The 25,687-nt window shown below is 44.6% G+C and overlaps 1 protein-coding gene, 1 long non-coding RNA gene and 1 other non-coding gene across 4 annotated transcripts; 2 read left to right on the top strand and 1 right to left on the bottom strand.

Annotated features, from left to right (window-relative positions):
• The first annotated feature begins 335 nt into the window (after window positions 1-335).
• CWC25 (CWC25 spliceosome associated protein) lies at window positions 336-24,680 on the top strand. 2 transcript variants are annotated; one of them, XM_048830485.2, is made up of 10 exons: window positions 9,755-9,878; window positions 11,335-11,507; window positions 12,237-12,473; window positions 14,037-14,106; window positions 15,016-15,143; window positions 15,788-15,851; window positions 16,909-17,105; window positions 21,104-21,199; window positions 21,969-22,130; window positions 23,559-24,680. In XM_048830485.2, exons 1-10 carry the CDS (start codon window positions 9,861-9,863, stop codon window positions 23,671-23,673), a joined length of 1,260 nt encoding a protein of 419 aa, XP_048686442.1. In that variant the 5' UTR covers window positions 9,755-9,860; the 3' UTR covers window positions 23,674-24,680. The 2 variants fall into 2 exon arrangements, 1 of the variants encoding a protein (XP_048686442.1); XR_007353863.2 differs by lacking the exons at window positions 9,755-9,878; window positions 12,237-12,473; window positions 14,037-14,106; ... (4 more) ...; window positions 21,969-22,130; window positions 23,559-24,680 and adding exons at window positions 336-542; window positions 3,025-3,124; window positions 4,283-4,518 and having other exon boundaries at window positions 11,335-11,511.
• LOC142070173 (uncharacterized) lies at window positions 5,774-8,868 on the bottom strand. The gene is made up of 3 exons (XR_012666171.1): window positions 8,394-8,868; window positions 6,636-6,735; window positions 5,774-5,964 (listed from the first exon to the last, which is right to left on the bottom strand). It is a non-coding gene; the product is annotated as an uncharacterized LOC142070173 (long non-coding RNA).
• TRNAC-GCA (transfer RNA cysteine (anticodon GCA)) lies at window positions 6,660-6,731 on the top strand. Its single transcript has one exon. It is a non-coding gene; the product is annotated as a tRNA-Cys (tRNA).
• Window positions 24,681-25,687: the final 1,007 nt, after the last annotated feature.

Genomic DNA, 25,687 nt, shown 5'->3' with positions numbered 1-25,687 from the left:
TCGAGCCCAGCCCCACGTGGCGCGATGGAGCGACTCGGCCGGGAGCCGGCCTTGCAGTGCAGCGGGGCCCGCTGCTGTGGGGCTGATGATGGGCGGGGCTGTGGCCCCCCACCCCCCCCAGGGAGGGGGGTGATGGGTGAGGCCTCGGCCCCTCCTTTCCCAGCCAGGGCGGGCAGCTGCCCTGCAGCCGGCTCTGGGGAGGCTCGCCAGGGGCGGCGCCCGAACGTAACAATGCAGGTAGCCGGGGGAGAGAGGGAGGGAGGCGGCGGCAAGGGCCTGGGGGGTCACAAGGAGCCGAGTCTGGCGCCGGATCGGGGGTCCTGCCTTTGCTCAGCATGGCTTGTCTCAGCAGGAGGTGTCTGCAGAGGGAGAAGGGCTTTATCCTGGACGGGGTGGCCGTGGACACGCTGGCCGGCAGCTACACGCACATCCCGCCCAAGCTGTGGTCTGCCTTGCCCCCTTACAACGCCCAGCTGGATGGCCACGCCGCAAGCTACTTCGCATCCCCCGCTGTCAAGTCCCTGCTGAAGAACACGGAGCAGGTAGCGTGCGGCGGCCTGTGGCGACAGCCCGGCTCGATGAGCCCCCCAGGGTTGGGAATTTCGGGGCTCTGGCTGGCAAGTAGATAACTGCTTAGCTCGCCTGAGTGCTGAAAAGAATGAACCACACACAGGGGGAGCCAGTAGCCAGGGGACAGTCCTGCTTCTTCTGTCCCCAGTGGGTTGTGTAGCTACCATCTTAGTTCATGATTCTGTTTCTATGACCAAAAAATGGTTTTATTTGTAAGGGCAAAAACGTGTCTGGGCTTTTAGGTGGCTCAAAGGAGACAGAATTTTACTCAGTTTGCCTCCAAAGCAGGCGGCCTGTTGATTGATCAAAAATGTGGACTTATCGGGAAGCCGGTTGGTGAAAGAAGATGGTTCGTTTCTTTGTGGAAAGATTGAGAATTCCCACCCTCCCAGTTTGCAGTTGCACATTCAATTGACACATTTCTAACCAAATTCTGAACTAAAAACTACATGTACCTTAGACTGTAAACTATTTGGATTCAGGGGTTGTCTTTGTGGCCTGTTTGTACCCTCCAGGCCATGACAGGGGTTCCCAGGCAATAAAAATAATAATAAAATGGACCTGTAATTAACTTTATTATGAGCAAGAGAAGTCCATCCTCTTCCCCCCCTCAAATTTCACCTTTTCCTCTGCTTAGATTTTTGAGATCCTTGCTCTTTCTGACCTCACAATGGTTCTTGTGTCATTTTCAGTGAACTGTGATGTCAGAATGAAAACACCATACATGGTTAAACCAGCAAGTAGGAAAGGGAGAAGGAAAGTCATGGATGAGCAAAAATTAGCCATTTAAAGAGAAAACAGAACCATAGATGGACAAATTTATCTGGGTCCTGAAAATGACACAGTTGATGAAATGTTGATGTCCAGATTTTGGTAGAATAACAGGCAGATCTGTGGCATGAAACACTGTGGTTATAATTCAAGGAACGATGTGGTATTACCTCAGCCAATAGTGGACAGCAGTCTACATCATACATACCTCTCACTCCTCTTCCCTAGCATAGTGTTCTCCCTGCTTAAGAATTCTAGCTCCATCTCATTTAGAATTCCAGCTGAAGGTGGGTGTGGGAAAGGGATAATCTCTAAATAACGGTGATCTTGTGGTTCTTTATGCAGCTGGGATCTTTTTTTTGGTTGCTTAATATCAGATCAGTTTAAAAAAATAATTATTTGTGAAATGTTTTGATCAGAAAGCAAATGACTGTTGCAGTCTGTGTGAAATTTATTTTTTAAAGAAAAATATACAGGGCAAGCGACCATAGTCACACATGATCTGCCTGCGCAGACCTTGTCCTCTTGCTATCTATGCTGCTTACAGAAGGTCAGTGCTACCCAAGCCATGGTGGTTAGTCTCTAAGGTGCCACAAGTCCTCCTTTTCTTTTTGCGAATACAGACTAACACGGCTGCAACTCTGAAACCAGAGATGTAATGCTCATTCATATTCTTTTCAGCTAACTGAAATTGCATTTCTTCTCAATTTAGTGTTTTAAAATCTCACTGATGCTTCATAGAAAACTTTTGAAATAATAACCCTTTGCTTTTATATGCACTGCATTAAAGAGCTTAACAAAGAGAAGGTTAAGGGGTAATTTGGTCACAGTTTATAAGTACCTATGTGAGGAACAAAAAGTTTGATAATGGGCTCTTCAGTCCGACAGATAAAGATATAGCAAGATCCAATGGCTGGAAGCTGAAGCTAAACAAATATACATTCAGGAGGGCAGAGTAGATGATCACAGTGGTCCCTTCTGGCTTTCGAATATATGACTATAATGCCCATTGTGGCTTTCATTGTGCTTTGTACAATGTGAAACACTGTTGGTGCTTAATAAATAACTTAGACCTGGTTCCTGCAGTCAGATCTGCTAGCGTGGACACCTGAAGCCACCATAAGGGACTCCACACTTGCACTGAGGTCCGTGCTAGCAGGTCTGGCTGCAGAATTAGGGCACCTTTCACTTGCAAAGAGCTCTACAAACATTAGCTAGCTAATGCTGCACAACCTGGTGCCAGATTTAAGTCACTAGAATTACATCAGCAATGAATCTGGCCCGGTCTCTTTACAGGGAATTCTCTGGATATATCCAAGATTTTATGTATTTCATCTCATTAGCTATTATTGATTAAAGATATTTTGCACAGCAGCAAGATTGCATAGCTTTGGACTCTGGAACAATAAATACCCTGCTTTCATGCACCCCAGATACGTTATGAGTGCATACTCAGAGCTGTTTCTAAACGTAGTGTATTTTCACACTGTAGTAACAGCCGTCCATGTGTCTTTAGAGACAGAACAAAGTCAGATACCTGGTTTGTTAGGTCCTGATCCGATGCTAATGAAGTGAATGGGAACTTTGCCATTGACATCAATGAGACTCTTCATGTTGGGATTTAGGGATGAGCCAAAATCTGGCTTTGCTCTGAGTTTTTGTTCTTTCTCTGACTTGCCCCAGCACCGAGGTGGTACATCCAGGGATGGCTGGATAGTGGATTATTTCCACATCTATGGGCCAGGGCAGAGGTACCTGAACAGGAGGAACTGGGCAGGTGCAGGTAAGACTCCCTTCAATAAGCTCTTCTCCAATCATCAGTTACTCTATGTATCACCTATTGGGTTAAGAATCATGAGATTTTAAAAGAATAATAAATATTGGGTTCTTTTTTATTACTAACGTGCTTTCTGGTTTCATAAAATTTGGGATAAAGGTGTCACGTTTTCAAGCTTTTCTCCTCAGTCATAAGGCTAGAAACTTATATTCCTTTTAAAGGAAAGCTGAGTTTTTTGTATAATCACTTGATTCCAGGAACTGGGGCTTTATGCAAAAATCCAGATGATAAAATTGTAAGCGTCGACAAAGCTGCATTCCACAGCATCACTTGGCAAAAATTCCTTACTGTTAAATAAATATAATAGTGTATTTTATCCATCAATTTCAACACACTTCACAAAGGAGGTTGCTATCATTTACCTCCGTTTTACAGATGGGAAACTACGGCACAGAGACAGGACATGACTTGCTCAAGATCACCCAGCAGCAGAGCTGGGACTAGAATCCCAGGTCTTGTAAGTCCCAGGCTAGCGCTGTAGCTACTAGGCTCCGCTGCGTCTCAGGAGTTAGCAAAGTTGGGAGCCCTGGGCCTGATCTTATCTTGTCCTGTCCCCTGCAGCAGAGAGTACAGAAGTCATGAACAACCCACAAGGGGATGGCAGAGAATACCCTTGGTGTGGGCCCTGCTTTGGGCCTTCATAGGTGGCACTACTTGAGTCCCCAGTCCTCACCCCACAAGTTCTGGGTCTTGGGAGAACTATTGTAACTTAGGGCAACCCCCCAGGCTGTTTCGTGCTCAGCATCCAGACAGCATCAAGCTGGCTTTATCCATCTTTCCTCTGAATTGCACCTCCACGGAATCTCAGTCTCTGGCATCTCACACTTAGGACAGGTCCAATCCACACACTGCTCTAACTGTTGCCAGCAGCCACTGGCCTGGGCCCACCAGGACACCCAGCTGCCAGTGGCGGAGCTGAACAGGTGTTAAGCACTGGTGGGGGATTTTTACTAAGGTTCCCTAGCATCGACAAGGCTACTGAGCTTGTGTGTAGCTTGCACACCAGTCCGAGTTCACTCAGTGGCCTGTGTGAGTGGCTGGATGGAGCACAGCTGGAAAGGAGGGGGAGATAAAGACTGATGGGGCCAACTCTCTTCCCCACAGGCCACTCTTCTGAGCAGGTGGGCGGCCACGACAGCTTCCTGGCAGATGTGAAGCCCATGAAGGGCTACAACGGACGCTTCGGCTACCGTCGCAACACCCCGGACCTGCGGGTGAATTCGTCCTGCTTCGGTGAAGTCACCGTGTTCCCGCTCCACTGATGCCGAACGAGCTGCTTCTCATATGCCCTGGTGCCAGCCCCTCTGGGTGCCATGGAGACCTGGAGACACTGATTAGGAGTAAGAAATGGGAACTAAAATAAAATATTTGTTCTCACTTGTTCTATTTTAACAGCTTGTTGTTATGGGTGATTTATTAGCCTAGGAGACGCGCTGTTGATGCAGCATCTGGGCTCCTGCTTTTACCAGCTGCTCTGGAACTAGGCTGACTGATGCCAGGTGATAGTGCAGGATGACTAGATCATGCATGGGCTTCCCCATGTGTTCAGAGGAGAATCTATTCAGACAGCCCAGACCTTCATCCTCAGGGAGACGGGGAAGATACTACCTGCAGTACAAGATGCTTTCATCTCTATTTATAGAAGAGCCTAGATAGATAATAAAACACATGTATTTGAGAACAGATCTTCATGTATACAGAGCATTAAGGGAGGAGAGAAATGGGAAAATACATTCTTCCTGTTTGGCCAGGTGGGTGACAACTGGTGGGCTCAAGCCCTGGGGAGAAGAAGCAGTTAATATTTTTATAGTACCCAGAGAGATGAAGACAAGGCCCCTACCTGGAGGGCCCTTTGAGTGGTTGCCTCATGTTTGTTGAGTTGTTTTGGTTTGGAGTGTTTTGCTCTCTGTTGCCCCGGCCCCGCATGTGCAATGACATGGGCAGGCTTTTGAGCGATTCAGCAGCAGGGTCGGGTGGTGGCAGTACAGTGCTGAAGAGCTTTAAGGCTGGCCCAAGGGAGTGTTGTAATCTAGTTCCATTTAGGGCACTAGGGGTGTTAACCCAGGCCCCCGGTGAGCAGGGTGATGTAGTCTCACTTGGGGCTCCATGGACTCTGAAGCTACCCCAGGGCAGGGGGTGGTGCGATCTAAACTCCCCAGAGGTTCTAGGTTGTGTTATGCATGTTGCAAAGCTGGGCAAGGCCTAATTAGGCGATGCTCTGCATTATGGATGCTATGGCTTCTTGTATAGCGTAAAAACAAGGCCAGGGATTATATGGGCCTTGTCTACGCTAGCATTGAGCGGGGGGGGATCTCCCACCATTACACTGCGAGCACCTGTGTAGACATTTTGAGCCTCTCAGACCTGAAGTTCTGTGAAAATAAAACAGCCCTTGCTGCTAATTAGAGAGGTCACACCGAGAGAAGAAGCCCGGTTGTTTGGCTGGAGTGAGCGAGCAGCACAGAGACATCCAGCTGGTCACCTGTCAGGCCCTGATCCTGCAGCTACAGCAATATGTGCAGAACCCTGCAGTTGTATAGATCCCCGTGAACTTCCCTGGGGCTCCATGTAGGCAGATGCAGCTGCAGGCTCAGGGTCTGGTATTATAAAGGGAGCTGGAAGAAATGAACTGATCCAAATGACATCTGGTACATTTCAACCAGACTGTGCTTCTGGGGGTGAAGGTGCTTACTTTTTCTTTCATTGCAGTGGGGCCCAGAGCCTCAAAGTCAGGAACCCCTAGAGCTGAGCATTGTACAAATCTCTGCCCTCAAGGAACTTGCAATCTAAGAAAACAAATGATGTATGAAGGAGAGGGGTATTATAGCTTGACATTTTTTTATAATAATCATAACTGTGATTCTCATCTCTCCCTTCCTTTGCTTTATTCTATTTGACTCATTACATTCTGCTCCAGTAAACTCCTTTTTCATCCACATCACCTTCTTCATTTCCTTGCTGTAAGCTTACCTGAGGTTATTTTTGTGGTGTCTAATTGCAGCTATTTCTGGGGCAGAACACGCTGGCATTTCCCTCAGTCAGGTTGCTACAGAAGTAGCTATTATAATGGTGTAATCACAGGTGAAGGATTGTTGGAGGCGGGTGTTTTGCCAGCTTATTAAATACGGCTTGTGTGGTTTCAAGGTGTGCTGGCCATGAGAAAGCAAACACAAGCCATTGAAAAGAAGAGAGATTTTTATGTCAGAACAGAACTCAGAGAGAATTGGAGCTAGAACTTTATTACCTTGGCCCAAGTGAACCCAATTCCAACTGCAGTAAGACTGGGGGGGGGTTAAATGCAAAATGAAAACGAATTATAGTTTGTGTGGGCAGTATGAGAAATAATTACAGGTGAATGAATCTGTGAAATAGCTACTGGCATAATGAGTATAACGAACCTATTACAAGAAGTAGTGAATAACAATGTGACAAAACCAGTATCCGTAACTAGACTTACCTGTCACCTTTCTTTTCAGCAGGTGGGGGTATAGCTCAGGGGTAGAGCATTTGACTGCAGATCAAGAGGTCCCTGGTTCAAATCCGGGTGCCCCCTTTTTCTTAAAGTTTTAATCAAAACAAAGACATATTAGTTAAATATTTACTTTTTTTGCAGTCACTGTGGACTGATCTTTCTTTGATTAGGTTTCAGCCAGTGACAAAAGATATAGGCCATGAGTGGAAAGTGGAGTAACAATCTGGGAATCCTTAATGGAAACATGGACATTAATTAAAGTGTATTTCATATTGCGGAACTGAATTATATGGCTTCAGAGTCAGAGCATGACCATTAATTAATATGAAATTATCTCCATCAAATTAATAATATAGACAAAGGGGTTTTAGTTCAGTGGTTAGAGCATCTGACTGCGGATCAAGTGGTTCCTGGTTCAAATCCAGATATCCCTCCTCTTTTATTTATCTACTTTTGGAAGAAAAAAAACCAAAAAACAATGGGTCTGTAAACTAGCACTGTTTTAGTAAGTTCACATTTTGCACAGAGTTACAAAATTTAACCTCAAGATACTCAACACCTGTTCGTATCCACGATCAAAATGACCCATTATTTGTTTAAAATCACTCAAACTAAACAACAAAAATATGAATTTCTGGGCAATATCAGTATTTCTACTGAATGGAAAACTGCAGGAATTTGACATTGGGTAGTTAAACACCTACTTAAAAATATGTTTTAAAAATGCCACTGGTACAATGGGGCCCTGATGTTCTTGGTCTTAAACCTCTAGGTGCTATTGTAATAATAATTAATTGAATAATTAATACACAGCTCCAGAACAGTAGATGATGTACGTGGGCCGATGGTTGAAAATGTTTTACTCACATTCTTCATCAGGAGATTCACTGTAAGATGTAGGTTGGGACGAGGTATGTTAGAGGGGCTTGGGCGGGATTCAGTAACATATCATTTGATTTTTGGTAGAATACTTTTTTAGTGAGGTGGAGGAACATCAAGGATGAACTCTGAAGGGTCAGCAAAAGAAAAACTGGTGAAGGGGGTCACCCAGATTTGGGCTGGGGAGCCTCTTGATCTTCAGTCAAATGCTGTACCCCAGAGCTATACCCCCGCCAGTAAACATGCTATTGACTAAGAGCTAAAAGAGATTTTTGTATGCACAGCCTAGTTAAGAATAATTGGTTTCAAGAATAATTTGTGGTTACGAAAATAGAAGCAAATAGAATAATCAGCTGGAACTTATTACAATAGCTCCTTAAATATATTGGGTGAAATCCTGGTTCCACTGAAGTCAATAACAAATCTCCAATAACAAACCTCCAATCTCACACCTTCTTGTCAACTGTATAAATGGGCCATATTGATTATCACTACAAAAGGTATTTTCTCCTGCTGATAATAGCTCACGAAAGCTTATGCTCAAATAAATTTGTTAGTCTCTAAGGTGCCACAAGTCCTCCTTTTCTTTTTGCCTCTATAAATGGGAAGACCATTTTGAGCTTGTCTGCTATCCCGGCCAAATGTAAGTCCCCTTTTAAAGGCCTGCCCTTCCCATGCTGCCTATACTGGAGCTGAGTGATTTGTAAATGAATTGCCTGTTGTTATTCCTCTTCCCTGACATCTGTTGTTAGACTGGAAGCTCTTTGGAGGAAGAGCTGTTTGGAAAGCAACCAGCATAAAGTGGGTGTTAGCACAAATAAATACATTTAATAATAAAAATTTAAATGGTTCAGGGATGATTACCATAAATAAGATCACTGATTCCTATCTACCATTGGCAAAGCAGGGTATAGTTCAGTCGTGAGGCATTTAATTTCAGAGTAAGAGGTCGCTCATTCAAATGCATAGGTACCCCCCGAACAAAGACTGCTTTTTCCGATCTTCTGCAGAAGTCTCAGATACAAAGAAAGGTGAATTTATTAGGTCTCAGGTTCAGATACACTGTTATATTTCTGACCATTCCAATGTGTTCAGGAGTTGCTCAAAATGGCAATGCTTAAAATGAATGTAAAGATACAAGACACCTTTCTAACTCTGGGCTGTGCCTCTTTAAGATTGTGATGCTACAATCTGATGAGTACATGGAACAAACAACTGGAAGTTATTAAAAGCTCCTTCTTAAATATGTTAGATTTATTAGATTTATTTTGAAAACCAGCATCTAAGGTATCTTTTATTCCAATCAATGGAGACAATTTGTAGTACCTAGACATAAGGTAAAAAGAAAAGGAGTACCTGTGGCACCTTAGAGACTAACCAATTTTCCACTTTATGCATCCGATGAAGTGAGCTGTAGCTCACGAAAGCTTATGCTCAAATAAATTGGTTAGTCTCTAAGGTGCCACAAGTCCTCCTTTTCTTTTTGCGAATACAGACTAACAGGGCTGCTACTCTAAAACCAGACATAAGGTACAAATTTTTAATAGTGAGAGTAATTAACAATTGGAACAAGTTGCATAGGGTTGTGATGGATTCTCCACCACTGAACATAAGACTGGCCATATTGGGTCAGATCACCTGTCCATCTAGCCCAGCATCCTGTCTTCCAATAGTGCCAAATACTGGATGCTTGAGAGGGAATGAACAGAACATGGCAATTTATCGAGTGATCCATCCCATTATCCAGTCCCAGGTTCTGGCTGTCAGAGGTTTAATTCCAGAGCATGGAATTACATCCCTGACCATCTTGGCTAACTGGGTCCCCTCCCCCAACCTGCCCCCCCCCTTCCCAGGCCCATAGCCCCATCCCAAAGCCCTGCCCCCCCATTTCCCAGGCCCATAGCGCCCCCCATTGGGTCCCCTCCCCCAACCTGCCCCCCCATTCATTCCCCTCCCCAAACCTGCCCCCCCCCACTTCCCAGGCCCATAGCCCCATCCCCAAGCCCTGCCCCCCCACTTCCCAGGCCCATAGCACCCCCCCCCCACTGGGTCCCCTCCCTAAACCTGCCTCCCCTTCCCAGGCACATTGCCCTATCCCCAAGCCCTACCCCCCCACTTCCCAGGCCCATAGCGCCCCCCCATTGGGTCCCCTCCCCAAACCTGCCCCCCCCTTCATTCCCCTCCCCAAACCCCGCCCCTCCTTCTTAGGCCGGGCCGGGCCGGGGCGCCGGAAGTGGCGCCATCAGCCGGGGCCCCGCGGGGAAGGAGCCGGCGCCGGGAGTTGACGCGCGGCCGGGCCCGGGAGCGGGGCGAGCTCGAGCCTCCGCCGTGATGGGGGGCGGAGACCTGGTGAGGGGGGGGCGGGGCGAGGCGATCTGGGGCTTGGCCCCCGGCAGCCCCCCGGGGTTTGGGAGCCTGGATCCCCCTAGAGTTTGCCTGGGGGGATTTGGGGTGGAGGGTTAAATGGGGGGGGTCCTCAGCCCCCCCATAGGGAAGTTCTGGGGGGAGAGGCGTTGTCTGCAATGGGGGGGATTGTATTTTGAAGTACACGTGTTTCTGTGGGGGGGGGGGGTCCTGTATTTTGAAGTACACGTGTTTCTGTGGGGGGGGGTCCTGTATTTTGAAATACACGTGTTTCTGTGGGGGGGGGGCCCTGTATTTTGAAGTATACGTGTTTCTGTGGGGGGGGGTCTATTTTGAATAGCCGTTGCCATTATGGTGCACCCCCCCCGCCGTTTGTTTGTACGGACTCAAGCCATGGAGAGATTCCCGGGGTAACTCAGGGACACTCAGCTGCATGGCGGTGGCCTCTTTTCATAGTCGCCCTTAGCACCTGTGCAGCTCGCTTTGCTATCCAGAGCACCAGGCCGGCATTAAAGGGGCTTTTGAACCCGCCCAGCACCCACCCCCATCTCGCCAAGGGTTGGCGTAGGGGCTTCAGTGTAAGCTAGCGAGTTGCCCCGGAGCCGGGGGCTTGAATTTAACCGTAAACACACGCCTACGTGTTTGCAGGATCAGGGCTCAAATTTGGTTCTGTGGGGCAAGAGTGAGAGGAAAGGGCTTGCGACGCTTTGTAATCTCTTTGAGTGTAATCTCTTTGGGGCAGGGACTGGCTTTTTGCTCTGTGTTTCCGAGGCCCTGGTCCACAGCTGGGACCCCGAGGTGCTACCACAATTCAGATAATAAATAATGATTCCCTAACTCTCGGCCTAAAACACAAACCAACCCTACCTTTGTTAAATTGAGGTGGTAAACAAATACCAGTGTCTTGGGGAAAAGGGACCCCAGAAGAACACAGTAGTTTTATAAAACCCCAAAAGTAGAAAGCAAAGTTAAGCCCACACTTTGATGTTTAAACCGTTGAGATTTTTTTTTCAGCTGATTTAAAAGCTGCGGCTTGGTTGCTGCTCAGGCACTCCAAGCGCTGGTTTAGGTGAAAATGAAACTGATTTGTCTGTTTTTATTGGCCAATCTGATTGAAATGCCCCCCGCCCCCAAGGTAAAGACCTACGCCTGCTTTTCTTGCATGATTACAGCTCCCACTGAAGGCTGGGGGACTTGAATGTGTGTGTGGAATGCAGGAGCAGTCCCTAAATTTGCTCACTAATCTGCCTTCAATACTAATAATCGAAAGCATTCAGAAAGTAGATGAGGAAATATTTGTTAAAATATGACTTCTGTGCCCCTTTGATTCATTCCCCTGGCGCCCCTTGTGAGAAGCTTGTGTTCCTATGTCGCGGAGAGGTTTTGTGGGTCTGGGATATTAGCATTCTAAACTGCTTGTACTGGTTCCTCTTCTCTGTAGAATCTGAAGAAGAGCTGGCATCCCCAGACTCTGCGCAATGTGGAGAAGGTGTGGAAGGCAGAGCAGAAACATGAAGCTGAGCGGAAGAAGATTGAGGAGCTGCAGCGGGAGCTGCGGGAGGAGCGAGCCCGGGAGGAAATGCAGCGCTATGCGGAGGATGTGGGAGCAGTCAAGTAAGAGTTAGGCTGAGTCTTATGCTAGACTGTGTGTGTGTGTGGTTTTGTCCCTTGAAAATCCTGTGTGCATCATTTGTACTTGAAGTACTTTATGTCACCAGGAGGAATTTCTGAATGGGGACATTCTAGTAACACATTTCTCTTAGGACTTGAGTCGCAGCTACCAAATAATTAACTCTCCTGGCTGTCACATTATAAACTGTGGGTGCCATAAAAAAATGAAGATGCTTGTTATAATGGGCCAACAATTACTTCTGGTATTGATTAGAACAGAGCTGTCCATGTATCTTAGAGCTGTGACATATAATTCCACACTGGGAGAAATTTCCGAGCGATGAGATCAGTTACTCTGTGGAATTGCCTGTGGTTGTCATTTAAGAATGGACAAAGACTGGAGTGTAGAGAATAATCCTGCTGTGACAGAGAGATGGAAAAGACTAAGTCCTAATATGTCCCGTCCATCTAAGTTCTAAGGCCCTAATCCTGTAAAAAATATACATGGGGATTTAACTTTCCACCCTGTGCATGGTCCTATTGACATTAATGGGATTATTCGCCACATGTAAAGTTCAGCCCCTGCGTAGGTTTTTGCAGGAGCAGCGCCCAAGAGAGGGGTTTAAGGTTGGCTTACTCTAAAGCATTTCTGCTCGTCTTTGCAGAGAAAAGTGAAACTTTAGAGCTGCTTGGAAGGAAGATAAAGTAACATGGAGTTTTTGCTTGAAATAGGAAAAAAGAAGAGAAGTTGGACTGGATGTACCAGGGTCCCGGGGGTATGGTGAACAGAGAAGAGTATCTGATGGGCCGCCCTGTGGACAAATACGTCTTTGAGAAGATGGAAGACAAAGAGGCAGGTTGTTCCACTGAAACAGGACTTCTCCCAGGCTCCATTTTTGCCCCCACAGGTGCCAATTCTGTCCTAGACATGGCAAGCAAAATCCGGGAGGATCCACTTTTCATGATAAGGTACTAAATGTGATATTGATCGGGACAATTAACCTAGGCAGGTAGGGAGTTGTGATCATTGCTTGACGATTGGCCAAGAACGGCACACAGCTCGTCTGTTTTAAGACTCATAGTCTGTTTGTCACCCCATACGTCCCCTGTCCACTTGTTTCCTGTATCCACCTGTTGTGTCTTGTCTTTCAGACTCAAAGCTATTTGGGGTAGAGACTGTCATTTACTATAAATTTGTACAGTACAATAGGGACCTGGTTGAGACTGCAAAGCACATCTGTAATACTAATGTTTGATTTGATTGGCTTGCAATGGTTTAGATTTTTCTGCTGACTCTCAGAGATGTTGCATGCTGTGCTTGGAGTCTTTTTTTTCTGTTCTTGCTGTGTTCTGTTAAGCAAGAGGATTTGAGCAAGGTACAATTTGACTTAAGGTTTTTCCAAAAACTGAAGATTGTCTAGAGATCTTTTTAGTTCTTTATTTCCTAAATGTTACACTATTAATAATCTAGCTCTGAACATACATTTGTGGTGGGGGGTGTGTGTGTGTGTGTGTCCCCTTTCCAAGCTTCTCTTGTGTGGTTTTTTTTTAATTTCAAACTTGTGAATACTAAGCACTCATTTGCTTTCCAGGATAAGGGCCAGATCACTTAAGCATGTGAGTAACTTTGCATGTCTGAATGGTCCCATTGAGGTCTGTGAGACCACCCACATCCAGACAGTTACTCATGGCCTGAGGTGTTTGCAGGATGGGGGCCCAAGATGCATCCTGCTGCCCATGCTGTAGCTCAATCTGTGTGGGATTTTAAGCAGTTGATGCCCTCCAGTAAGAAGGTGTAAATTCTAAATGCATCAGTAGGAAACAGAGGCTGCATTTTCTACAAGGCTGTAATTTTGCATCTAGCTCTGGTATAAATGATTGTATCAGAGTTGCATAGAATTAAATCCTGCAGCTGGATTTTGAAAGAGACTGGATAATTTTGTGACCAACAATCATAGTTATGCGTGCAAAGGAGTGCTGTGTCTCATGCTGCAGATTGTAAACCGATTGCTCTGTGACTCTAGAAAGAATTTTACTTCCCCTGGGCAAGGCTTTGCAATTGTCTGGTTGCATTACATATATATTGCTCTTGGCTGAGATATCAGACATTCACCAGTGCCTCAGCCAGGATGGATGGCATTGGGACAAGTCAGTTCCTAAGACAGGACTTGATGGAACCGTGGAGTCAATCTACACAGGGACATAAAACAGTTTCTTGATTGACCTTGCTATTCAGCATTTCAAGTTGGGGAAAAAAAAACAAAAAAAACCCAAAGGCCCCGATCCTACAGTTGGATCTGTATGGTCACACTTACAAAGTCTGCTTAAGCCCCAGTCCAGCCACTACACACGTGCTTAACTTTGCTGCCTTGAATAGCCCCATTGATTTCGATGAGACAACTCCTGGTACTAAAGTTAAGTACGTGCATAAACGATTACAGAATCAGGCCTTGATTTGTGCTTTGAATTAATATTTCATCTTTGATGTTATTAATGTTGTTCGAAAACCCCAGTGTCACTTATTTTCGTTAGGAAAAGAGAGGAAGAGAAAAAAAGAGAAGTTTTGAATAATCCTGTAAAAATGAAGAAAATCAAAGAACTGGTATGTATTCTTTAACAGAAATCAGAAGCAGAATTTGCGTTGAATTGAGTGAGAGCAGAATTGGGGTCCAGAAGAAACACACTTTAGAGTAGTGGCTCTCAATCTTTCCAGACGACTGTACCCCTTTAAGGTGTCTGATTTGTCTTGTGTACCCCCAAGTTTCACCTCACTTAAAAACTACTTGCTTACAAAATCAGATATAAAAATACAAGTGTCACAGCCACACTATTACTGAAAAATTGCTGCCTTTCTCATTTTTACCATATAATTATAAAATAAATCAATCGGAATATAAATATTGTACTTTACATTTCACTGTATAGTCTATAGAGCAGTATAAACAAGTCACTGTATGAAATTTTAGTTTATACTGACTTCACTAGTACTTTTTATGTAGCCTGTTGTAAAACTAGGAAAATATCTAACTGAGTTGATGTACCCCCGGAAGACCTCTGCGTACCCCCTGGGGGTAAACATTCCCCTGGTTGAGAACCACTGCTTTAGAGAGAGGGATTTTTCTATTCCCTGCCTACTTTTGGGTAAGAACAAAATAAGCTCTTTCATATAGAAAGTTTCTCAGCAATTGTTTAAAAAAAAAAACCCAACAATCCCTGAGCCATGTTATCTTTCCCTTTTCACTTATTTGTTACATTATTGTAACAAATTATTTTAATTCTCAATTCTCTTGTCACAGATCAGCTATACTAAGTCACAGACCGTGAGAAGGACTCAGGTGGGCTCTATAATAAGAGTCCCTTGCCCCTTCAGAAGAGATTTTGCAAAGTGTGTGTTGGCCTGAGACTCTTTCCATACAGAATCTAATCTTTGTGCAGCTTCCCATGACGGTGGCTGTCTAACACGCGTGTGAGCAGCAATGATCAGTACCGAATTTGGTTTTTGGCATTATAGTTGCAGAGCAGCTTGGAAAGAAAGGAAAAGAAGAAGAAGAAGGAGAAGAAAAAGAAGCACAAGAAACGCAGACATCAAAGTTCTAGTAGCGAAAGCATCAGCAGCGATGATGAGCAGAGCCGAGCGAGGTACATTTGGGGGCCTTAGCCTGGCCCTGCCCAATTTTGCCACCACCTACATCTCTGCTCTCACTTCCTATACTTTTCCAGTCCTCTTGTTTTATTACTCCATTCAAGCTCTCTTGTTCCCTGCTTCAGGGCTCTCATGTGGCCCCTATACTTGGAATGATTTCCTTCTCATCTGTCAGTCCCCCCCCTTCAAATTCCTTTTTAAACCCGATTTTTATGAATCTGATATTTTTCATCAGTCTCTGCACAACTGACCCTCCCATCCCTGGCCTGTTGTCTCATTTCCTGTGCTTTTCATTTACCTTCTCTTTCCCTGTCCCAAAAAGCTTATAATTTAAGAATGTCCTATTCTGCTTTTGTAAACCACTCGGATCATGTTGTGGTACTGTGTTATTTTTAGTTATAATATGGTGATTTGGTGGGATGATACACGAACGGCCAGTATCATGGAGGGGGACTACATTTTATTATTTTTTATATTTCCTGTAGGGGAAAAACAAATTGGGAATACACACTCCAAATACGTACCTGTCATGTTCGACTTTTGGATAAACTCTGAAAGATTTCATGGGTGCAGTGGATAGAAAGAGAGATTGTATTAAGTTTTTCCACTCCAAAGACTGTACTTTAATTTTTCCCTTTAGATCCAAGAAGATGGATAGTTCTTGGGAACCTTTTCATCCCAAAGTCCCAGGGTATGGCTTACAGGTAGGCACATGTGCTTCTCACAATTTACTGTCTGTAGAGTGTGCCCATGTAGCTGTTGGGAAAGCGTGGCTCTAGAGATTACGTAGTGGTTTTAGGCTCTGGAAGAGGACTGTGAGAAATGAGGTGGTTTTGTGGGTAAGCTCCCACTGGGACCAGAGATTCAAGTCCCATCAATGATTTTGTCCTTCCAACATAGGTGATGGAACTAGGAGTGCTGGGGGTACTGTCCCACCCCCTGACTTGAAGTGGTTTCTGTCATATATAGGGTTTGCAGTTTTGGTTCAATGGCTCTCAGCCCCCCCCACTGTACAAATTGTTCCAGCACCCTGCCTTCCCAGGTGGATAAGACCAGTTCCATTCAGTTTACTGTGCCAGGGTCATATGTTTGTCTGACTTTATACCATGCTATTTAAGCACCTGGGGTGATAGAGTGGCTCCATTGAAGACGAGGATAAAACTCCCATTGACTTCACTGGATCCAGGATTTCACCCCTTGTCCTCCAGAAAAGGCCTTAAAAACCAAGTTCTTGTGTGCCTTGTGTGGCTGCTAAAGATCTAGGGGGGGTTTTCATAAGAGCAAGGATTTGCCCTGGTTCTTTTTTTTTTTTAGCCAAATTTTCTTGTCCCCTTGCTGTTCTGGTTAGCTGCTGCATGCCACGCCAGAAGTGGCTGTATTTTTGGTGCTCTGTGTGTAGCAGTAAGTGCTTTGGGATTCAAGGCCCTATAGAAATATATGTTTAATATGTCTAAAACCTCTGCAGTAGACTGTGGACAGAGAAGAAACAACAAGGAGTCCTTGTGGCACCTTAGAGACTAACAAATTTATTTGGTCATAAGCTTTTGTGGACTAAAACCCACTTCATCATCAACTTCATGTACAGAGAGACCTTCTTGTGAATGGATGGAGTTGTAGATGATGCCTTTTGCCTCTGTCCCATACATGCATGCACTTTGCCTAGCCTAGTTCTTTCTGCCTCACCAGCACCATGCCGGGGCTCCCATGAGCCTTGTGCTTTTAATTGCTCTCTGTTGAAGGATGTTCTCTTCCTAATTCCAGAGTAGAGACCCTGACCACAATCACAGGCCTCGGCGCTCTCCAGCTGCTGGCCAGGAAAGAGCCACTCACAAACACCGAGACCGCGCTAGGTCAAGGAGCCAGTCTGGGTCTCCTAAGAGAGGCACTGGCAAGAAGAGTACAGGGGAGGAAGAGTCGGAGCACAGGAGGTCAAGATCTCCGCCTAGGCATGGTGAACAGTGAGTGTGAAATCTTCACTTGGAAATAGATTAAAATAAAGGGTATGCATGGCTTCTCTCCCGGGGGGAATTCTCAGAAGTAAGTTGAATGCTCAGCAGCAAAATTCCTCCTATTCCCTCATCAGCCTACTTGTAACTCTTTCCTAACGTTTCTGCAGCTTTAATTTCTCACATGACTTTATCCCAATGACTTGAAATTAAAGTTGGTGGACCGACAGATGCCTGGCTTTGTATCATCTGTTCAAGGGGCTGCCTTTGTAGCTGTTGTAGAGATCTCCCAAACCACAAACAGGGCTTGGGAAGGATTTAATTAGATTTAGTAAATAAATTGTAATCCTTGAATTATCTCTTTATCTCAGAAATGAACAAGGGGAGACAGGGTAGGGTGAGATTCACCCTGAATTAAAATTTACAGAGAAAAGTTGTTTAAATTTAATCATTCTTATGGTGGAAAGTTTTTCCAAATATTCTCACAACACTGACACTCCCTTCTACTTCTAAACACCTATTAACCCCTTCCCCACAAAAAGGAAGTTTAATAAAATCTTAATCAAAATCCCGAATCCAAGCAGAGTTGTGACCCCATAAAGGGAGAACTGCCAGAGACTCCATGAAATCCACTAAGGACTTTGCTCTTGCTATCAGTGTTACATGGAAGGGCTCAGATACGAAGAGGATAGGTGACCGTAGAAAACCCTAAAATAGATTGTTAAAGGGACATTGACAATTTAGAATCTCATCCGTTTTTTACAAAATAGTTTCAGCCCCCAGTCTCCTTGCCACTCTCACTTTTTGTATTCTTTTAAAAAGTTTTTTTTCCCCTCCTGTTGCTGTGAATAAAAATGACCCATACAAACAAGCAAAAGGGGAGAGCAACTATTTGGGGAACCAGTGAAAGCAAGTTTACTCAAAGTGCAGCCAAATGCACAAAATAAGCAACCGGAGGAACTTTTTTCCCCTCTTGAATCTCTTTCTGTTATAGTCATTTTAGGGGCTCTTTGTTTTAAAAATAATAAAATAAAATTCAGGCAGTGTGTGATTTTTTTTTTTGAAGTGGATAGTGTCCTTTTAAAATATGTTTTGAGGGTTAATATGATGTCAGTGGCTTTAACAAAGTATTTGGTATGGCGAGATGCTCTGAAAAAGGATATATGAAGCAATTATTGTTATGAATCTTTACTTCCACAGTCATGAAGTGTTGATAAACCTTGGATACTAGTTATTCCCTGCTGGTGCAAAAAACTTACGTTGGGTAAAAATAAAACTATAAGAAAAAAAAACCATGAAAATAAAGTTAGTCTAAAAATTAATTTTTAAAATGAACATCCATTCTGCTGAATGTGACAGATAATGTGCCTGGAACTATAGGAGAGCTCTTATTTCAAAACGCCAGCGATAGTCCTTGTGGTCTGTTAGATATCTGGTTGCTACAGAAAAGGACTAGAGGTATGTGGATATTATGTAAAAATCAAAAGAGTACTTGTGGCACCTTAGAGACTAACCAATTTATTTGAGCATAAGCTTCCGTGAGCTACAGCTCACTTTATCGGATGCATTCTGTGGAAAGTACAGAAGATCTTTTTATACACACAAACCATGGAAAAAATGAGTGTTTACCACTACAAAAGGTTCTCTCTCCCCCCACCCCAGTCTCCTGCTGGTAATAGCTTATCTAAAGTGATCACTCTCCTTACAATGTGTATGATAATCAAGTTGGGCCATTTCCAGCACAAATCCAGGGTTTAACAAGAATGTGGGGGGGGGGGAGGTAGGAAAAAACAAGGGGAAATAGGTTACCTTGCATAATGACTTAGCCACTCCCAGTCTCTATTCAAGCCCCATCATCTCAGGCATTGGCACCCTGACAGCAGGATTGTCTGGCTATGTTGACTCCCTCCTCAGGCCCTACGCTACCAGCACTCCCAGCTATCTTCGAGACACCACTGACTTCCTGAGGAAACTACAATCCATCGGTGATCTTCCTGATAACACCATCCTGGCCACTATGGATGTAGAAGCCCTCTACACCAACATTCCACACAAAGATGGACTACAAGCCGTCAAGAACACTATCCCCGATAATGTCACGGCTAACCTGGTGGCTGAACTTTGTGACTTTGTCCTTACCCATAACTATTTTACATTTGGGGACAATGTATACCTTCAGATCAGCGGGACTGCTATGGGTACCCGCATGGCCCCACAGTATGCCAACATTTTTATGGCTGACTTAGAACAACGCTTCCTCAGCTCTCGTCCCCTAACGCCCCTACTCTACTTGCGCTATATTGATGACATCATCTGGACCCATGGAAAAGAAGCTCTTGAGGAATTCCACCATGATTTCAACAATTTCCATCCCACCATCAACCTCAGCCTGGTCCAGTCCACACAAGAGATCCACTTCCTGGACACTACAGTGCTAATGAACTATGGTCACATAAACACCACCCTATACCGGAAACCTACTGACCGCTATTCCTACCTACATGCCTCCAGCTTTCACCCTGACCACACCACACGATCCACTGTCTACAGCCAAGCTCTGCGATACAACCGCATTTGCTCCAACCCCTCAGACAGAGACAAACACCTACAAGATCTCTATCAAGCATTCTTACAACTACAATACCCACCTGCGGAAGTGAAGAAACAGATTGATAGAGCCAGAAGAGTTCCCAGAAGTCACCTACTACAGGACAGGCCTAACAAAGAAAATAACAGAACGCCACTAGCCGTCACCTTCAGCCCCCAACTAAAACCCCTCCAACGCATTATTAAGGATCTACAACCTATCCTGAAGGATGACCCAACACTCTCACAAATCTTGGGAGACAGGCCAGTCCTTGCCTACAGACAGTCCCCCAACCTGAAGCAAATACTCACCAGCAACCACATACCACACAACAGAACCACTAACCCAGGAACCTATCCTTGCAACAAAGCCCGTTGCCAACTGTGCCCACATATCTATTCAGGGGACACCATCACAGGGCCTAATAACATCAGCCACACTATCAGAGGCTCGTTTACCTGCACATCCACCAATGTGATATATGCCATCATGTGCCAGCAATGCCCCTCTGCCATGTACATTGGTCAAACTGGACAGTCTCTACGTAAAAGACTAAATGGACACAAATCAGATGTCAAGAATTATAACATTCATAAACCAGTTGGAGAACACTTCAATCTCTCTGGTCACGCAATTACAGACATGAAAGTTGCGATATTACAACAGAAAAACTTCAAAACCAGACTCCAGCAAGAGACTGTTGAATTGGAATTCATTTGCAAATTGGATACAATTAACTTAAGCTTGAATAGAAACTGGGAGTGGCTAAGTCATTATGCAAGGTAACCTATTTCCCCTTAAGAAAAGGAGTACTTGTGGCACCTTAGAGACTAACCAATTTATTTGAGCATGAGCTTTCGTGAGCTACAGCTCACTTCATCAGATGAATCTGATGAAGTGAGCTGTAGCTCACGAAAGCTCATGCTCAAATAAATTGGTTAGTCTCTAAGGTGCCACAAGTACTCCTTTTCTTTTTGCGAATACAGACTAACACGGCTGTTCCTCTGAAACCTATTTCCCCTTGTTTTTTTACTACCCCCTGCCCCCAAGATGTTCTTGTTAAACCCTGGATTTGTGCTGAAAATGGCCCAACTTGATTATCATACACATTGTAAGGAGAGTGATCACTTTAGATAAGCTATTACCAGCAGGAGAGTGGGGTGGGGGGAGAGAAAACCTTTTGTAGTGGTAAACACCCATTTTTCCATGGTTTGTGTGTATAAAAAGATCTTCTGTACTTTGCACAGTATGCATCCGATGAAGTGAGCTGTAGCTCATGAAAGCTTATACTCAAATAAATGGGTTAGTCTCTAAGGTGCCACAAGTCCTCCTTTTCTTTTTGCGAACACAGACTAACATGGCTGTTACTCTGAAACTTGATATTATGTGCATGTGTTATTAAAAATTCTTTCCTGGGTTACAGGTACAGCACCAGGGTGGACAGGAAAGAAAAAGAAAGGGCTAGGAGCCCTTCCCCTAAAAAAGGATACCGACGACAGCATGCTTCAGGGTATACTAGGTAGGCAAAATGTTGCACATCTGGCACCTTCATAAGGAAGCTGCCCATGCTGATCCTAAAATAATAGGCAGTGAGTAATGCAAAAACATAATTATATTAACTAGAATGGACTGGACAACAGCAGGTCAAGTGAACAGTCCAAACCGTGTTTGGTATTTACGAGTGTGTTGTATTTTACCATCTCGTACTGCTTCCCACTGTGATGCATGTTCTCTTCCTGGCTACCAGTTGTTCAGCTGCCATGTACCAGCCTGCGGGGGCGAATGTGAAGTTGTCGTTTTATCCCACAGACTGGTAGCTAGAAGCATTCTATATCAAGGCCATCAGGCTAACGTGATGCCCTTGTTGGTGTCCTCTTACCAATCAGTTTAAAAAACAAAAAAGTCTTGGATTCATTGGGCCATGGAGGGAAGGAAAATAGTAAAGATCAAAAGACATTCCACTTAAGTATGTGCTTAAGCACCTTGCTGAATCAAGGCCCAAAAGAAAGCTGTGTCAACTGTCAAGAACTTGAGGCTCAAACAGCTGTTATGGAAAACATCCAGGAGATGGGTGGCGATGTTGTCCATTTCTGTCTTATAAGGAATGAGGGGCCTTCTTGAGTATGTTCATACTTCAGAGCCTCAGCAAACAAGGAAGATCTCCTATGGGATTGCTGTGTTCAATAATGTAGTGGATTGTGTCCCTTGCTATGAATAACTTCTGCATTAGATGGGGATGGGAGAAGCAAGCGATCATAATGAACAGCGCTATTTCTGCCTCTCAACAGAAAGATCTCCGCCGAGGAGCTAGAGCGTAAGCGTCAGGAAATGTTGGAAAACGCCAAGTGGCGGGAAGAGGAGAGAGCAAACAATGTCAGGAAACACCGAAAGGAGGAGGAGCGGGAACAAGAACTGGAGAAACTCCGCTCCCGAGATGGGAAATTCCTACAGTGAGTGTCTCACTAGCCCACCCCTCTAGATGAGTTAAACGCAGGGAATAGTCCCCCAAGGGAATGGGTGAGACAGCGGGTGAGACATTTAAAACTAGACTCGACAAAAACACTGTAGAGAATAATCCTGCACTGGCTGCAGGATGGGATGAGGTAGAACCTGATGGAGCTTCTCCATCTCTGCTGTCTGATTCCATGTTGTACGGTAGAACTAAGGAAGTTTAAATGTTTTTTTTAACCTAATTCTCTTAAAAAAAAAAAAAAGTGAGCAAGACTTCAGTGGCTGCCTAGTCATTCAGTGCAAGTTATTTGTGGAGCACTATAGAACCGCATGTGTTTTACAAGCGGATAAAGAATAATTCCTTGTTCTCAGAACGTGCAATATCAAGGCCTGATCCCACAAATTCCCTGTACACAGACTTCCTGTGGGAGTCTATGTGCAGAGGGCTTGTGTGATTGGGCCCTAACTAGAAATAACAGACCGTGCAGGGTAAGGGGTGTTATGAGAGAGAGGCATCTGTGAACACAAGGGGTGAGGTGTCATCATCTCCCCCCCTACTCTAGGCTCTTTATGCTGGGTAAGAGTTGGAGCATTGTAAAGTGGCTGGGGAAGGATTCTCTCAGTGTGGAATCTGAGGAAGACAGCTGTATAGGTGTTTTCTGAGGACCCGCTCACAGACCTGGGCATAGGGGGTGTGGCAGGAGTGGTGTATGAGGCAGGGCTACAGTACACAGTGCTGTAGCCCAGGGAGCCCCCATGAACTGTCTGAATTATGCTGGAGGCTGTTGCAGCCCAGAACTTGGAAGGTGCAAAGTAGGTTAAAGTCACCACAGACAATCCTCCTGGGCAGAATCCAAAGGAGGAGGGTGGATTCCTCCCTCCTGCTCTCAGAGCAGACAAGTTGACAAATTTTGCGCGTTACTTGAGGGCGCGGGAGGAGCATAGGATATTGTTTAATAATGTGGCTTGAGTCTTAAAGGTAGTTCGTCAGGGCTCACAATTATCCCTTCTTGTCTGTAGCTAACATCGCAATTTGCAGCATGAGCTGTAGCATTTGAGTTCCCAGAGGGGCACTGCCCTGGTTTGGGGACAGATTGCTTTTCCCTCTTGTATGCTTCTCAGAAAGCAGCCAAATCTCCCGTGACAGACACATTGGTAATTAACAGTTCTGTTTGGAAGGTTGAGGAGTAATTGGGAACCTCTTAAAAATCTATACAGAGCAACGCTGACCCTGCATATATGGTACTTAGTCCGTCACAAGCTAAACTATAGTCATTCAAATGTTCCAGTGTAGATTGCATTAGGAAGCAGCAGTCTGTTTCCTGTTCTAGCTCATGCATGAGAGTCCAGGAACAATGAAGCTTTACTGGAAAGAGTAAAATTTAGAAGGATGATCTGACTTACTTTCTCATTCAATTCTTCTGCAGCCACATAAAACTGGAGAGTGCGTCCACTTCCTCTGTAGAAGATCGGGTCAAACGCAACATCCACTCCATCCAGAGAACACCAGCTGCCCTGGAAAAACACTTTATGCAGAGATGAAACTTGCTGTCCTCCTGCTGATATGCTGGCTCACTAGGGCTTTTTCAGAACAGTTCACAGGACACTTCTTCTCAGAGGGTAGCTGCCCCATGCACAGAGGGATTCTCCAACAACCTACACAGACTTCTGCAAAGATACTTACTCTGTGAAAGGGAGCTGGCCTTCTCTATATCAGCACAGAGTTCCTTGGCCTTCTAGCTTTGTGAATACATTTGTACCCAGAGTATTAAATTGCACCAAGCTGTTTGCTGGAGACACCTTCCACCCTTATATTCTATTTTTAACATTTTGCCAGATCCTGCTTCCTGTTGTCTACCTAAACCAGCATCCATTTTTAATACTGTTATCAGACACAAATTTCTGGTAACTAATTATTAGACTAATTGGGCAAGTTGACCTCTTTTGATGCCTGAGAAAGCATCTATTTTATCAATAGTGTAGAATTGGCCTTGGGAACAAATTCACCTGTGGAGTTACTCTGCTAACTTCTGTGAAGTGACACCAGAGACAGACTTAGCTTGATTAGTATTCAGTATCACCAGTTTGGGAATAGGCAAGGAGGGTGTATGGAGTTAGTTTCAGCCAAACTAATCTGTGAAATATCTGTAGAAATGTGCCGAATTGCTCACAGGTTTGAATGACGTGTCAGCAAGGCGGAGACTTGAGTGAAAGGAAAAATAAACTGAAGCAAAACTCAAACAAGATGCAGGTAATAGAATAAAATATTTCTCTGGGATTTTGTACATATATGCAGAGTAATGGGCATAGGTACAGGTGTGTATATCTGACTAGGCTTTTTCTTGTTCCTAACCCTCTTTTCTGGAAATGAGTCAGATTCTAATTGCAGAGAGCATTGTCAATTCATGAGTTGGGGCCAATTAGCAATTAGTGCAGTAGGTTACAGCAGCCATGGAAAACCATCATAAAAATGTCCCTTCCCCCATTATGTTGAAAATGAGTATTTTACATCCACAAATAAAACTGTTGTTCTGATAAGCAGGCAAAAACCTTTGCAATGCTGAGTGACACAATTGTGTGTTCATGGGTGGAAGGGGCATTATTTGGAGGCTGAGGGTAGCAATGTGAGACATTTAATTAGGGTTTTTCTACATTTTATGAGAGATGGGGGGGAGGGATAGCTCAGTGGTTGGAGCATTGGCCTGCTAAACCCAGGGTTGTGAGTTCAATCCTTGAGGGGGCCATTTTAGGGATCTGGGGCAAAAATTGGGGCTTGGTCCTGCTTCAAGCAGGGGGTTGGACTAGATGACCTCCTGAGGTCCCTTCCAACCCTAACCTTCTATGATTCTGTGAGGTCAGGCAAATATACTTTGTATCTGAGAGAGCAAATTTTCATGACAGTTTTGCAAAGCTGATTTAAGTACTCTCTTTGAATTGACCACGCTCTATAAAATGTTTTCCTTTGGCAGATGATTATTGCTCTGTAGTCGCTTACTGCTGGGTTATTCTAAAATTAGTGCAAATGGGAGTCAGAAATGAACCCATTTACTTTAAGCAACTTTTAAAATTATACCTAAAAGACACAGTATTTCTCACTCCTGCCCTCGTACATTGCCCCTGCAAATCTTTCATCCTTGTTGTGTTACAGCAATGGGTTCTGTTAAATGTTGTGTGGCCTCTTCTACAGCTGTGTGTTTGGCTCATAACCACTTTTGTCACAGAAACAATAGGAGGCACTAGTAGAAAAAGCTGTAATTCGGGAGAAAGAATTAGAAGTGCACAGAGTGATTGAAAAAGGCCATACCAACACATTCTCGGTCTCCTCAAGCATTAATGAGATTTACACTAAATGACTAGCCAGTGACCTTAAATCCTTATCCTCAGGTAAGGAAATAAACCAACCAGCTGTCCTTATTAAATAGTCAGAGCTGGCTAACAAACTACAGATGTTTCCCTCCTTGTAGTTCCTATGACTGGGCTTACCCTCTGCCTCTCTGAAAAGCCACAGGTATTTTGCCCTTTGGCCCCTGTCTTTATACTGCACTTGGATTTGAAG

This window comes from Caretta caretta, chromosome 27, assembly GCF_965140235.1.
Source record: "Caretta caretta isolate rCarCar2 chromosome 27, rCarCar1.hap1, whole genome shotgun sequence".
NCBI lineage: Eukaryota > Metazoa > Chordata > Testudines > Cheloniidae > Caretta > Caretta caretta.
Note: the sequence above shows the minus strand (reverse complement) of the source record. Positions and strands in the feature narration are given on the sequence as shown.